The sequence below is a fragment of the Daldinia caldariorum genome (assembly GCF_022478825.1).
Source record: "Daldinia caldariorum strain CBS 122874 unplaced genomic scaffold F4812scaffold_15, whole genome shotgun sequence".
In the NCBI taxonomy this organism is placed as follows: Eukaryota; Fungi; Ascomycota; class Sordariomycetes; order Xylariales; family Hypoxylaceae; genus Daldinia; species Daldinia caldariorum.
This window is the reverse complement of record NW_025953051.1, coordinates 223264-237482: the sequence shown is the minus strand read 5'-3', so window position 1 is coordinate 237482 and position 14219 is coordinate 223264. Positions and strand designations below refer to the sequence as shown.

The 14219-nt window shown below is 49.4% G+C and overlaps 4 protein-coding genes across 4 annotated transcripts; 3 read left to right on the top strand and 1 right to left on the bottom strand.

Moving 5' to 3' along the window:
* The first annotated feature begins 253 nt into the window (after nucleotides 1-253).
* On the top strand, nucleotides 254-4393 carry F4812DRAFT_438344 (uncharacterized protein). The gene has a single exon (XM_047934987.1). The coding sequence runs from the start codon at nucleotides 677-679 to the stop codon at nucleotides 3815-3817; it is 3141 nt and encodes a 1046-aa protein (XP_047787654.1). The 5' UTR covers nucleotides 254-676; the 3' UTR covers nucleotides 3818-4393.
* A 126-nt stretch (nucleotides 4394-4519) lies between these two features.
* Nucleotides 4520-6725, top strand: F4812DRAFT_438343 (Alpha/Beta hydrolase protein). Its single transcript, XM_047934986.1, has 2 exons — nucleotides 4520-5004; nucleotides 5105-6725. Exons 1-2 carry the CDS (start codon nucleotides 4733-4735, stop codon nucleotides 6054-6056), a joined length of 1224 nt encoding a protein of 407 aa, XP_047787653.1. The 5' UTR covers nucleotides 4520-4732; the 3' UTR covers nucleotides 6057-6725.
* Nucleotides 6726-7329: 604 nt separating this feature from the next.
* On the top strand, nucleotides 7330-10300 carry F4812DRAFT_118370 (patatin-domain-containing protein). The gene has a single exon (XM_047929432.1). It carries the CDS (start codon nucleotides 7604-7606, stop codon nucleotides 9947-9949), a length of 2346 nt encoding a protein of 781 aa, XP_047787652.1. The 5' UTR covers nucleotides 7330-7603; the 3' UTR covers nucleotides 9950-10300.
* A 128-nt stretch (nucleotides 10301-10428) lies between these two features.
* Nucleotides 10429-13620, bottom strand: F4812DRAFT_438334 (uncharacterized protein). Its single transcript, XM_047934985.1, has 6 exons — nucleotides 13595-13620; nucleotides 13354-13536; nucleotides 13000-13236; nucleotides 11872-12878; nucleotides 11226-11763; nucleotides 10429-11140 (listed from the first exon to the last, which is right to left on the bottom strand). The coding sequence occupies exons 3-6, from the start codon at nucleotides 13165-13167 to the stop codon at nucleotides 10652-10654; spliced, it is 2202 nt and encodes a 733-aa protein (XP_047787651.1). The 5' UTR covers nucleotides 13168-13236; nucleotides 13354-13536; nucleotides 13595-13620; the 3' UTR covers nucleotides 10429-10651.
* Between the last annotated feature and the right edge of the window lie 599 nt (nucleotides 13621-14219).

Here is a 14219-nt window from a genome sequence, read left to right as displayed (position 1 = left end):
CATTCTTTCAGGTCTTCGGAGCGCCCGGAGAAACGACTGCACCTATAGAACCTGTAGAACCTATAGCAAAGAAGAATAAGAGATCGCCGTACTCGGAAGAAAGCGCGCGGCATACGATACGAAGACCACGCAGACCACGCAGAAGAACGGAACCAGGGTCCAGAGGGCCAGAAAGACAGGGAATACGCATCGTCGACCGAGCGTTTAAGATTGCCAATTGCGACGTCGACTTTTTTTAAGACCTCGTTTCTTTTATCTGCTTACCAAGGATCGAAGGTATGTTTATCGGACATCTAGTCGGTGCTTGTTTTCCGTCTCATGTTCATGTTCATGTTCATGTCCATCAAATTCTCGTGGCACCCCTGGCTCGGAGTTGCCTCGTGGTCTCTCACTAGCTTTAGCCCTACCATCGTTTAGCCCTACCATCGTCGCGTCTTCTTCCCAAGACCAACTGAGGAAATATCCCCCTGCTATCCTAATCTCTAATCCTGGTGTCGCGTCTCCTAATAATACTTTCCCGATACTTCGTCCAGCTACCCTGGCATCGTATTAGAGTAGTACTCAACCCGGGTTTCTGGCACCCTTCTATTTTTGAGGCTCTGTTACTCGTCTTCTAGATCTCTTCTTCAGCCCTGAACATTATCGTGTACTCGCGGCTAAGAGGGAGGGGCCGAAAATGTCTACGTCTGGTGCTAATCTAACTACGGGTCAACCAGACCGTCAAGCAAGTCCGCAATTTCTCGACGACATCTACGAGAGCGAAGTAGACGACCAAGACCGTCGACAGGCTCGCTCGAAATCCCCATCCGACCTTCTCTCCGACGTCTATCGAGGTATCAAAAAAGCCATACCTAGTCGGGAAGACTCGATAAGAAAAGTGCCATCAAGATTGGCCTCTTTTAAAGCACATAATACGAATACTGTAGCGTTAGAACCTAGCGGGACACCTACTCAAGCGCGACCACCACATCTGCAACATGTCAGGAATTTGAGTCTGCAGAATAGCCTTGAGAAACCGCTTCCAGCGCCGCCACCACCTTCATTGTCCCCCTCGAGTCCTGTACCACCTGTGATCTCGTTGAATGCCCCACAAGATAGTTTGACCACCATAGTCGACAGTGGTACTTCCAACGAAGCAGGCTTAGATAGTGGGACGAGCGCCATGGATTCCAATCAGATGTATAATGGTGCTATGGATATGAGTAGCAGTCAGAGCAGTATAGCTAGTTTGAGAACTGACGGTGGAGATGGTCAGAGGGATAACCTGACACCCCGAAGTAATGGGCCCCTCTCAGCTGGGCCCTCTCCGCAAGCGGCCTCCACGGGAAGGAATCCTTCTATAGGTGCAGCCGTCGGCACTCCTGCGACTTCGGGATCTTCCGCTCACCTGTCCGGATTGATGTGCAATGTTCACCGCACTACTGGCCAGGAGCCCCATCCTCTAGTCGGGGCAACGACTACGATATTAGGAGACAAGTTGTATGTTTTCGGTGGGCGGATTCTATCGCGAAGTCGCCCAGCTCCCCTCACCTCGGATCTTTACGAGTTAGATCTTATTCGGAGGCATTGGACGAAGGTCGAGACCACTGGAGACATCCCCCCGCCGCGTTATTTCCATTCCATGTGTGCTCTAGGTGACACTAAGATGGTCTGCTACGGGGGTATGTCGCCTACAGCTACCCAACCTGCGTCGGCAGCTCCGGATCAGCAACCTGAAGTGACTGTGATGTCTGATATATACATTTACGATGTTACTACGAGGAAGTGGACTTACGTTCCCTCGCAGGATGCTCCGCAAGGCCGTTATGCCCATTGTGCGTGCATTCTACCCTCTTCTGCGACATTTGCGTCGCATAAGGCCCCTCTGTCTGCTTTGCAACATAATCCTTCAAATGGAAACCCGAACGAAGGCAGAATCGGCATCAGCATTGACGGTGCCGGAGGAGCAGAGATGGTTGTAGTTGGTGGTCAGGATGGAGCGAACCATTACATTGAACAGATTAGCGTGTTCAATCTCCGAAGCCTGAAATGGACTTCGACGCAACCGCTTGGAAAATCCTGCGGTGCCTATCGCAGTGTGGTTGCTCCCCTACCACCTAATGTCACCGCCAAAATAGGCAAAACTTCACGCCAGGACAGCGTGATTAGCCAAGAAGCCAAGGAACCGGGTTCATCGATGCTCATCTACTCGAACTACAATTTTCTAGATGTGAAACTGGAACTTCAGATCCGGGGTCCGGATGGGTCTCTCGCTGAAAAACCTATGTCGGGAACTTACTCCCCGCCTGGATTACGATTTCCAAACGGTGGCGTTATTGATACGTACTTTGTTGTTAGTGGTACCTATCTCACAAGCTCTAAGCAGGAATATGCTTTATGGGCTTTGGATCTCCGAAATTTGACTTGGGTACGTATTGATACAGGTGGCAGTGTCTTCAGCCAGGGTAGTTGGAACCGAGGCGTTCTTTGGAATAGGCGAAACATATTTGTGATTTTGGGTAATCGTAAGCGGAGCTTGGTCGACGACTATAACCACCGTCGTATCAATTTCTCCAATGTCTGCATGGTTGAATTGGAAGCCTTTGGCTTCTACGACAATCCCCGTAAGATATCTCCTCTGTCGGGATTTATATCCGCTAGCAGTCCTTTTACGGCCCCTGATCTCAGTATTGCCAGGAAAGCTGGCTGGACCGGCGGGGGGAGATCACATATGCGAGCGGCTGAAGAATTGGGAGAGAAGGCCTTGATGTTACGAGAGCTGGCGGATATGGACATACTGTGCTTCCATGGCGAGCGGATACCTATCAATTCTCGCATTGTTGCACGGAGATGGGGACCATATTTCGTACAGTTACTACGCGAAGGTGCCGCTACTCAAGATGGCAGCGATTCAGCAACCTTACGGACGGGCGTGTCCGGACAAGCGGGCGCGCGCAATTCTGTCCTGACTATTACTCAATCTACCAGGAGCACCGGCGGTGATAGCAACATGTCAATGGCTACTACACTCAACAATTCTTCTCCCGGGTCCTTCAAACCTAACTCATCTGGTGCGGCAGGCGGTAGTGGTTCGGGGGATCCTGGCCATGTTAATTCGGCACCAACTCCTGCATCACTACCTCCTAGTTCTCGTCCGAGATGCCTCTACCTTCCGCATACTTGCCCGACCGTTCAGGCACTTCTGCACTTCCTCTACACCTCGTCATTACCTCCCCCATCATCACCTCTTTGCACTCCTCAGATTCTCTGCTCGCTGCTACAGATTGCTCGACCTTATAAGATAGATGGGTTGTTGGAAGCTGTAGTCGAACGACTCCATGCCCGCCTGGACTCGCGTAACGCCGCCGCCGTGTTCAATGCTACGGCTATGGCAGCTGGTGGCGGTCGCGGGATTGATGGTAGCATGAATCCTAATTTCTACATGGGTCTCGAGTCCTCACTGGGTGGTGGTACTATTAGCCCCTACCATGATCGGTCAATGTCCATATCACAGTCAAACACAGACGAAGCAGCGGGTGGACTTTCAAGCCTCCGGATTAATACTAGCGTATCCGGCGCTAGGTTGGATCCCGAAGAACTAAGCGCAACAACAAGTGTATCGGGTAGTGAGTGGAGTAGTGAGCTTGGCGATAGCGAGCGTGGAGCTGTCAGGGAAGTATGGAGTGGGGAGTTGAGCAGTGTGATCGGGCTGCAGAAACGTGGGCTGAGAGGATTAATGGAAGGTCGACGAATGAGAGCGACGGTTGATCGCGAACGAGACGGAGGTAGAACGGAGAGACTCGGCTCTAGGGTAGGGTTAGGGATTGCGGGATCTTAGGAGGATCAGCTGGACCACGCTGGATCATACAAAGAATATCACTCATAAGCATAACTCGGACACGACACGCGGTAACATTGGTTGGATAGGAGTTGGGTTTGGCAGGGCGCATTATGTGTATTATGTGTATGGTGTGAAGAAATACTCCAAGTCACCTAACGGGGGAATTTGCATGTGTACCTGTTGAGATACCAACTGACGCTTGCACTACGAGGCAGATCTAGCTGCTTTGCACAATTTACCTATACAAGAGAGCAGCAATACTGTTTTCATTAGAGAAGAACGAACCCTGCCTGTGTTATGCGTGTTGTACCGAGATATTTGTTATGCAAGTGATTACCTGATTACCTGTGAAAAGAAGTTATTTTATCTGTTTTTCATTATTTCTCTACTACTTATTCTGTATACGTTCCTGATATGTAATCAACGTTTTTCAAAATCCGTATAATAAAATTCGCATCTCCCCTTTAGCCCCGTCCCATATCCCATAGATGTAGGCGCCGCGGTACATGAAGATGAAGATGCACATGCACATGCACATGTCGAGTTGAATTGTGGAACGGTCTAGGCGATGTGGGGTCCAACCGGGAGCTAACCTCGAAGTGATGCCAAGCTTTCAGGGCAACGTCATCGAAGACCACCTTAGGTACCTCTGTAGGTACCTAGGGTATTGTACTGTGTAACAAAACCTTATTCGCGTAACGAAGCTATCCTTAACCTTACCTTATCTATGTGCAAGATAACTGAATAGTTGTTACACGTATAGGTACCTAACCTACCTAAACTAATAACAAATGCGCTTCTAATAAAAGCATCTGGATTCATCATTATAATTGTCCCAAATTCTCGTCAGCTGGCTCTTTTATGAGTCCAACATGATGTATTGTCTTGTTATACGTCCGAGGAGACTAGACGATGCCACCGCAACCGAGCTTGAGCTTCACGCTCCCTAGTATCCACGATAATACGAAGCTCGACTGTCGCATCTACCAGCCGTATCACTCGAACCCCTCGAACCCCTCAATCCCGCCTTATTCATCATCCTCTGATCCGTCATGGCCTAGACATGCTGCGGTGGTAGCCCACCCGTACGCGCCGTTGGGAGGATCCTACGATGATCCTGTTGTACATCTCGTGGCTAGTACATTGCTTGACCTTGGTTTCGTTGTCGCGACATTCAATTTTAGGTTAGTTTTGTTTTCACTTCATATTGTGAGAGAGGTGTTAAACGTGTAACTCCAACACTGATCATTGTGCTAAAGAAAAGTTACAAAATAAAATAAATAGGGGCGCTTCCTCCTCCAGCGGTCGCACGTCGTGGACGTCCAAGCCTGAACGAGCCGACTACATGTCGGTCACCGGTTTTCTCGTTTATTATATGCACTACTTGACTGCGCCCCAGAACCATGCCCGCTCTATCGAAGAAGACAATAATTCACCCCCAATTCTGCTATTTGCTGGATACTCTTACGGCGCCATGGTGACGCTCCAACTCCCCCCTATTGACTCCTTTCTGTCACACTTCGCCTCGCCTGCCACCCATACCGCATTCGCAGACATTCGACTACGGGCACAACATCTAGCTGAAGAACAGAGCACCATGTCTGCCGATCCCGCCTCGCCGAGAAAGTCTCTAGGCATGCGTTTCGGTGGTGATGAGGATTTATCGCCAAGATCTCGCGGGAAACATAGAGCACACTCTCCAGACCCAGAAGAGAAGATACGGAGAGGCGTCAAAGACATATTGTCTCGGAGTAAGTTCATACATCGGAGACATCACTCACCATCAGCCGATCGGGGGACAGAAAGGAATATTGAAGTTCCATGTTTAGAGAATGTCGACAACTTGATCAGATTCCGTCCGGCTTATCTGTTAGTGTCACCTCCTCTGGGCTTCGTCACGAACTTGGCGACTATGTCCTTTTCAAATCTCTGGCCCAAAAAGAGGAAAGACGGACGTACCAAAAATCTCGAAGACTATACGAAGAGGGAAGAGAGTGAGGTTGAGACTGAGGCGAAACTGACTGCAAACCCTACTCTTGTTATATACGGGGATCATGATAGTTTTCTATCTATCAGGAAAATGCGTGATTGGGCTACGAAGCTAAGCAACGTCGAAGGATCTCGGTTCCGCTACGTAGAGGTCTTAACTGCCGGGCATTTCTGGATAGAACATGGTGTCTCACAGGAGCTTAGGGAGGCGGTTTACTCTTTTTCAGCTGGACTGGTGAAGAGCTGACAACTGTCGGATGCCGGGAATATGACACGGATCTGTTATCTCTCCTAAGGTCTTGATAGTAATCCTAAAAGAAGCACCTGTTACTTACCAGGATACAGATAAGATCATTATTTCAAGTACCAAATATTACCTAGGTATTTTGCTCCTAGTTGTGTAAATCTGTAACCTACCTACCTAGGTACGGTGTAGGTAGGGTAGTCATTTAAATTACCTGGGAAGTTCTTGGTACGTCACTTCTTATGTATGTAGTACTACAATATGGGGCTGGAGGGGTGGGTATTTGGCATGGTGTCTACAAGACTTGTAGGGCGTGAACATAATTTCGTCTATGCACGGCTGAGATAGCTGTCCTCTATATGGTTGGCTGATTGCATGCACATTAATACTCCTAGGGTGGCTATACTATCTATATTGTACGTACCTAATGAGGATATCTAAGCAACCACACCTAGGTAGGTATGTAATCCATTCTGAATAGACTAACGATTCAGGGAAAGAGTACCTAAGCTTTTAAAATATCGCCACCACCGATAGTCATTATCACCAACGGTAATTACGGCCACCAGGCCATTGGATATTACACACAATATGGTATCAGACGATATTACTGTATTACTGTTCTAACGTAAGTACCTATGTCATAAAAAATACAGGGCTTCGAATACTATTATATATTTACAACGCATGCATAAGTAAAAGTCGAATGGAAAAGATTATGAGATTACGGCTACTGGTTACTGGCTACTGGCCACGATAGGCCTGTAATTATGTAATTATACTGCTGCAACCGTGTCAAATGCCCCCGCCTCCCCGCCCCCCAACAAAACCCCATAATACATTCGGTACTAGTACAGGTAGTAGTACGGTAAGCGCTTCCCCGTATTCTTGTCCCCCTCATGTACCCCACAATCTTTTTGTGATGCTAATCTGTAGTGCGTGGTAGTACAATGTGCATAGATTCAGCATGGTCAATGGGGAAATTCTATTATTTAGAGTCATGCCCCCTTGTTTTATGACCCACCTGATCTGAATAATTCTTGCTCACATGGTTAGAGTCCCACATAGTTCCGGAGTTTCTGACATCTTTTTCCTTGCCTTAGGTAGATTCTTCTCTTGTCTCGTCCTGTCTCGTCTTGTCTTGTCTCACATACGGATTACACATACTCACTTTCCTTCCCATAGCCCATAGCTCAAAAATATAACACCCTTGGTTACCTCTTTCCTATTGTATCAGTTGTACCATAGCATTCATTCAACACTTGACTTCCATTTTAATATATAATATTCTAGGCATCGTGCCCTGATCACCTTCGTTATGTACTATTTCTCCAATCCGACATCCGACCTATACCAATAAACCACCTGGGCACCTGGACGCCCAGCCAATGCCGACGGTTAGCTAGATTCTCCGGGTGCCGACTAATTCCTACCAATTAACCAGTACCTATCACGGACTTACACACTTGGGTATATATGGGACAAACTAAAATGCAACGCCCTCCTGGCACTCACATCGAAACGACACTGCCGCCTTTTCTGCCTACATCATGGAACACCTCGCAGACATTAAACCACCCGTCCCCTCTCTTCAACCCTCCAACGTTAAAACCCCGCGGAAGGGTAAGGGACAGATAGGCGGGTTTTCATATAATACGACCCCCTTATATAAGGCCATACACGGTCTCTTGCAGCTGAAAGACGGCTTGACACCCAAAGAGAGGGCGGAATGGAAACGAGTGGAGGAGCGCAAACAAATTCTATCGGCGCGATTGCAGAGTGCTGAATCTTATGCAGAGTGGGAGGCGGCAGCACAAGAATTAGATGTCCTCGAAGGTAATGAAGCATGGAAGGCCGATATGTCTACTGGGGACTATAACCCCGGACTTCTAGAAATACGCTTACAAGAGCTCGATGATGCTCGTACCAACTGTGATATACGATCCATGATGCATATCATCAGAACGTCCCTCTCACGCGACCTTGGCGGTATGGGCAATATCGACCTGTACCGCCACTCCTATTGCGGTACCAAAAAGCTTGTTTCACGATACGTCGATTCTGCCTTACAGACCATCACAGCTTTGGTAGAGCAGAGTTCTCGTCGCCGAGTTGATGATCCAGGTCCTAAAGACTTGCTAGACGCGGTGCTTTACGCTCGCCAGAGCTTTGGACGGAGTGCTCTCCTCCTCAGCGGCGGCGGTACCTTCGGTATGACCCATATTGGGGTCTTGAAAGCCATATTCGAGGCAAAACTACTACCGCGCATTATTTCAGGTGCATCAGCTGGCTCGATCGTCTGCTCTGTGGTCTGCTCGAGAACAGACGACGAGATGCCCCAATTACTAGAGGAATTTCCCTATGGCGATCTAGCTGTATTCGAGGAGGAGGGTAACGAAGAAGGTCTATTTGGCCATTTAAGGAGATTACTCACTGAGGGAAATTGGTCCGACATTAAGCATCTCACGCGTGTAATGCGTAACTTGCTTGGCGACATTACATTCCAGGAAGCATATAATCGTACTAGGAGGATATGCAATATTTGTGTCTCGTCAGCATCTATATATGAGCTGCCGCGATTACTGAACTATGTCACAGCACCTAACGTTATGCTATGGTCTGCCGTCGCAGCATCCTGCTCAGTACCACTTGTTTTCAGCGCTGCGCCGTTACTGGTGAAGAATCCCCTGACTGGCGAGCACTGCGCATGGAATCCCACTCCGCAGATGTGGATTGATGGATCCGTCGATAATGACCTTCCCATGACAAGACTTGCCGAAATGTTCAACGTCAACCATTTTATCGTATCTCAGGTCAATCCACATGTCGTTCCCTTTCTTGCCAAGGAGGAGGGGCCCGCCAGTGCACATCACGAGACAGTCCTCAGGGAGGAGTCGGATTGGATGCACACGATTACTACCCTGGCCAAAAGCGAAGCCATACATCGAATGCAGTTTATGGCTGAAATCGGTATTTTCCCAACACTCGTCAGTAAGCTACGGTCTATTTTAAGCCAGAAGTATTCAGGTGATATCAATATTCTCCCAGCCGTGGGTATTTGGGACTTGCCTAAGGTGCTGAAAAATCCGACGACCGACTTTATGCAACGATCGTGCTTATTAGGAGAGCGTGCAACCTGGCCGAAGTTGGCTCGCATCCGAGACCGGTGCGCAATTGAACTGGCTTTGGATCGTGCGGTTCACGCATTGCGAGCTCGTGTTGTATTCAGTAAGAGCCAAGCCGACTTGCGAAGAATGGCAACCGGATTGCTAGTGAATTTGCGCGGGGAAGAATTTGAGCTTTTGACACCTGATTCAACCCAAGCTGGATCCCCTTCTGCGAAGGAGAGGCTCAAGCACCGCCGACGGCGCTCAAGTGGAAGCAATTTAATGAATCCATCCCACCAAGTCCTTGCGAATGAGAACCCGTACAGAAGAATAACAGACGATGACACAGATGAGGAGGAACGTCTTGAGATGGCGATGCGCCATACAAGCCCGAAATCAAAGATGAGGCTTAAGCGGTTCCCAAGAAGCCATGTATTTCAGACGGGGCCTAAAACCAGCCCTGTCTTATCTTCCACTTCGGATGCCGATTCTTTCGATTTCTCTCAACCATTAACGCCCACCGGAGCCAGGAACACCAATGTGTCGAGCTTGAGAAGGACTGCGCCTTCGTCAATGTTCACGACATGCCGCGACGGCGAAGCCTCTGATTTAGCCTCTGGAGAAACAGCTTCCATGACTTCACCACAACATAATCCTCATCACGACGCCGAAATGGAGACTAGCGATTTGCATACTTCGGATGCTGATGTCGATAGTCATACGGACGAGGATGCATCGCAGTCGGCCAAAACCACATACGTAAGTCTTCGTAATAACGTTCATGAGTGATTCTTAATATTCTAATTTCGATCGTTCATAAGTCCAAATGTCTAAACTAAAAAGACGTGTCGTTCTCGACTAAAACGAGATTATTGAATAAAGATGAACTACACTAATACGCGAAATCTGGTCTTTGGTTACGGGTTCATTCAGCAACGAAATACCTACTACCTACCTAGGTAGGTAGGTAATTTAAGTTTGGAGATTTGGAAGAAAGGACCGGCAATTGCATTCTCGAGAATATGAGCTCTAAACTATTAGGCGAGGCAAGCAAGGTAACTAACCCTTATTAAACAATAAGAATTCCATAGCATTATTGCGGCGACCATGACACTATTCCCCGAGATTTCTGCACGACAGACCTAGGAGAGGGCCTGGGACTTATATACCATATTATATAGTCGATATACTAGATTTAGCATAGTCAAAAACTATACTTTATATATAGCTCTTTACTGATTCTTGATAACTTAGGTATCTACCTAAGGTAAGGATGACAGTAACTTTGTATTATTATTGTTGTTGTCCTTGATATGCGTAAATCTTGCCCAAGGGAAGATGTACCATACTGTCGTTCTCGGACGAGACCTAATACTAGATCCCCTGCCCCTCCAGCTCTCGCAGTGATCTGAGGATACCGTCTCATTCTGTGCCCGTCAATATATTGCTGCCACTCGTCATCGCCGAAATCAATGCGTGCGCGCCTCCTAACTAAAATTCGTGGTCAAGCACCGGCGTCCGACCCGACATATCCTCTGTGCCGGTGAACCCCATCCACGGGTTGAAGATAAGCCCCGCGTCTTCCTGCCCCGCGTCGAGAGACAGGCCCGGAGACGGCAGCTGGCCGTTCCCCGCGGGGCTCCACTGCTGGGGTTTGGACGCGGCTGCGCTCGTCCTGTCGCTGCTGGGGCCGTATCCGTGCGGTGAAGGCGACTGGGCGGAAGGTTGCAGCAAGTCAGGCAGGGCGTGCGTGTATGTGTCGGCGGGAGGCGTCGGGCCCGCGATCTCGTGGCTGTCGTCGACGAAATCCGATTGCAGCAGGAGGCTTTGGACGGAGAGCCGCTGGCGCGAACTCGCGTACTGGGAGACCTTGGTGGACAGGCGGGTGGAAGGCGGCTGCTCGGGCTCGGTGAAGGTTTCTTGCGTTTGGAGGGCGAGACGCACCGAGTAGCTGGCTATTAGCCGCTCCAAGTCCTTTCGCTACGAGATATTTTAAGCTACGGCAACCGGGAAGAAATTTGGTTAAGGGGGTGGTGGCAGGAAATGAATGGTAAGATTAACATACTAGCGGCTGCGTTGACGCAGAATGGGGGAAGAACCGCGTGATAAGGCCAAGAGATAGTTTTGCCTTATTTATCGCGACGTCGAGGGTTGACACGGCGCCTTGTATGCGGGAGCCGAACATGACCAGGCGGGCGCTTTCGAAGGCGCAGACGGCGGCGTCGCGCTCGAGGAGGCATTCTCTCGCGTCCTCGTAGTTGGAGAAGTCGGAGACGATGCGGATGATGCTCTCGGCGTGCTCCAGGCACTTGAACTGCATGGCCACGCGGTCGCGCGGGTGCAGCGCCGCGAGGACGGGCGACGGAGCAGCCTCGCTATAGCCGTCTAGGCCGAGGCGGTATAGGTCGCAATGGCATTGGTGCCAGGACATGTGCAGCATGACGAACTGCGCTGGCCATTTGCTGGATTGCATATTGGATACCGAGTATTGGTCGGCTGGCCGGAGAGACACTTGGAGAGACCGTAGTTCTTCTTCGAAGTGTCGGATGCTTCCGCCTATTGTAGAGGATAATTCCTCGCCTAGACCGACTCGTCGGTTAAACCTTAACAGTACTGTGTAAGCTCGAGACACATTAAGGGGGGGGGGGGGATTTAGAAGGAAGACATGGCACGTAGAACTTGAGGATCAACTTGGAATGTGCGAAATTTACCTCATAACTGCCCGTCGAACGGACGTCAAACGGAGATATACGCCGCGCAAACCGACCGTTGTCAAGACCTCCGAGGGCCCGGGTCGGAGCAAGCCGGTATGTACGAACCGGCCCATTTCGAAGTAGTCCTCGTCGCAGGGTAGTTGGAGGTGAATTGTCTCTTCGGGACATAATTCGAATTCCCTAAGCCCTACGCAGAAGAAATCGTCGAGCAGATACAGCGCCCAGAAAAGCCGTCTGCGAACTTCCTGGGCAACGTCGGACAGCTCGGGGCGCTCGTAATTTAGACGCAAGGCCAGCGCCGTGCGAGCTGCCAGCGCGGCTAACATAAACGCTGTTGGGAACTCCCCGCTTTCTATCTTATACCGAATTACAAGGAGAAGTGCTTGAAGATGGAATATAGAGGCTCGTCCTATTTGTTGCAGGATCGACTGCTCGGCCTGTTGGATCCAAAGGTCATGACAGAGCGATGTGCGCTGTAGCTGCAACGCCGTAATGGCGCATATTGACAGCTTAAGAGTTTCGTTCATGGTCTGGTCTTTGCACCTCTGTATAACTGTCGCCTTGTGGAAGAAAGCGAATGACGGTAGTGGATAGAGGTGCTGGAAGTAATCTTCCAGCAAGCTCAGCGTCGTCTCATGATCTATGGCGGACCCTTCCGCCTGGCCTACCATCCCAATATCTTGACCGGGCGATGTATTCGCCTGTTTACCGTCGACCCTGGAGCCCTCCACAACATCGTGGCCATGAGCCGAAGTCCCGTTTCTCCTGGTGCGGGGGTAGGTGCAAACCCGATTTCTGCGGACGCAGCTAGAGCAGCTCGGTAGCTCACCGAGACACCGGGTTTTCTTGGAGTGGCACGGGATGCACGCTTGCATACGCCGCCGCCTCTCCGGTAGCTTCACAAAATACTGGCCGGGCGACTTGCCGGGCGCTTGCTGAAACGAGCACTCGAAGCCAAGCCGATCACAGTTCTGACAGATGTCTGGCCTGCCATCGCATCGCACCTAAGCAACCTAAATCAATATATTTGCATATTTAAATATCCCTACTCCTTCGATCTCTTTATATATATATATAGATTGTACTATTAGATACCTGGTACCATACGAATGAATTATTGCTTACCTTTCTTATCCTGCATTGGGAACAAATTACCCGTCTCGTCAACGGATCAGGTATAGATACGGGTGTAAGTGCTGGGGCTGACCCGGCTTGCTGCGGACTCCGAGGATTGCTAGAATCGCCAGAAATCTGTGCCTGTAAAGGTCGCAGAGGCCGCAGAGCCTCGGTCATTGGTGGCAACGGATCTTGCAGCCAAGGCTTTTCTTTCTATACTCGGTCATTGGATACCATCTAATATAGCTTATGGGGTAACCGTTAGCAACGCCCCCCTTTTTTCAAAAAGAAAAAAAAATGACGGTCGGTCTTTTTGGCATCAAGTGTTCCTCGAATCCAAGGGGCCCGTGAAGGTTAACGTACCCAATCACCAGTAAGACAGACCGACAAAGCCGAGTACCGTAAGCAAGACGCAATGCATTCCCACTCTGCTGCAACCACACGATGGGCCAAGTCGGGGGTCCCCATCAAATTAAATAAGATGATACCTCAGGGTTTCTTGCGCGGGGATCGAAGATTCCTTGCGGGGATATCCAATAGGAAATACTGTGGAAGTATTAGCTAGCTGCCCCTAATATATCTAACTTAGACGGCTTCGCTCGACCTAGCGTGTATCCTCTCCGGCTTCGTACTATTATAAAACGCTTTCAACCCGAATCTTTAGGACAATTCAAGAGGCGACGTTGTACAACAATATAAGAACATGAAATAACCTTCTATTTGCTCCCCTGGCCGTACGAAACTCTACGTTTATGATCAGCCCTGTAAGATCGTGCTATTTGCGCATCCCGTCGTGCCAAGCGAGCGAAACTCAGACACGCAATTGGTCGAGGGCACAGGGGTTCGAGCTCGCAATCCTTAGCGCAAATGACAACAAGAAACGCGATGAGCTCGTACATACGATAGATTTAGTAGCGTAGCCGAGATATTACAAGCGAAAGGCTTACTGGCGATTATTTCTATCGCGCAGAACTTACTTACCTACCTGCATACCTACGAACGTCGCCAAATCTGGATGACATGGCATGGATCTAGATTCAGTAACTTACTAGCGACCGCTCTGGTCTTGATAGCTATCTACTCTGAACATTAGTTGTTACATTATATAAGAAACATACGGGGTGTTGGCTAAGCTGGTATATAAAATATGCGTATCAGGACGTCGTATGCTTTCTCTGTTATTATTTGGTTGATGCCCAAGCTCTTGTAAGCATTGCATCTGTCTGGTA

What these genes read in the sequence shown, in the direction of transcription:
- F4812DRAFT_438344 (XM_047934987.1), top strand. Translation starts at nt 677, where the DNA reads ATGTCTACGTCTGGTGCTAATCTAACTACGGGTCAACCAGACCGTCAA.
- F4812DRAFT_438343 (XM_047934986.1), top strand. Translation starts at nt 4,733, where the DNA reads ATGCCACCGCAACCGAGCTTGAGCTTCACGCTCCCTAGTATCCACGAT. An exon ending in GTCGCGACATTCAATTTTAG is followed by an intron (nt 5,005 to 5,104) that starts GTTAGTTTTGTT and finishes TAAAATAAATAG; the next exon opens with GGGCGCTTCCTCCTCCAGCG.
- F4812DRAFT_118370 (XM_047929432.1), top strand. Translation starts at nt 7,604, where the DNA reads ATGGAACACCTCGCAGACATTAAACCACCCGTCCCCTCTCTTCAACCC.
- F4812DRAFT_438334 (XM_047934985.1), bottom strand. Translation starts at nt 13,167, where the DNA reads ATGACCGAGGCTCTGCGGCCTCTGCGACCTTTACAGGCACAGATTTCT. An exon ending in GTTCGACGGGCAGTTATGAG is followed by an intron (nt 11,764 to 11,871) that starts GTAAATTTCGCA and finishes AGTACTGTTAAG; the next exon opens with GTTTAACCGACGAGTCGGTC. An exon ending in CTGCGTCAACGCAGCCGCTA is followed by an intron (nt 11,141 to 11,225) that starts GTATGTTAATCT and finishes AATATCTCGTAG; the next exon opens with CGAAAGGACTTGGAGCGGCT.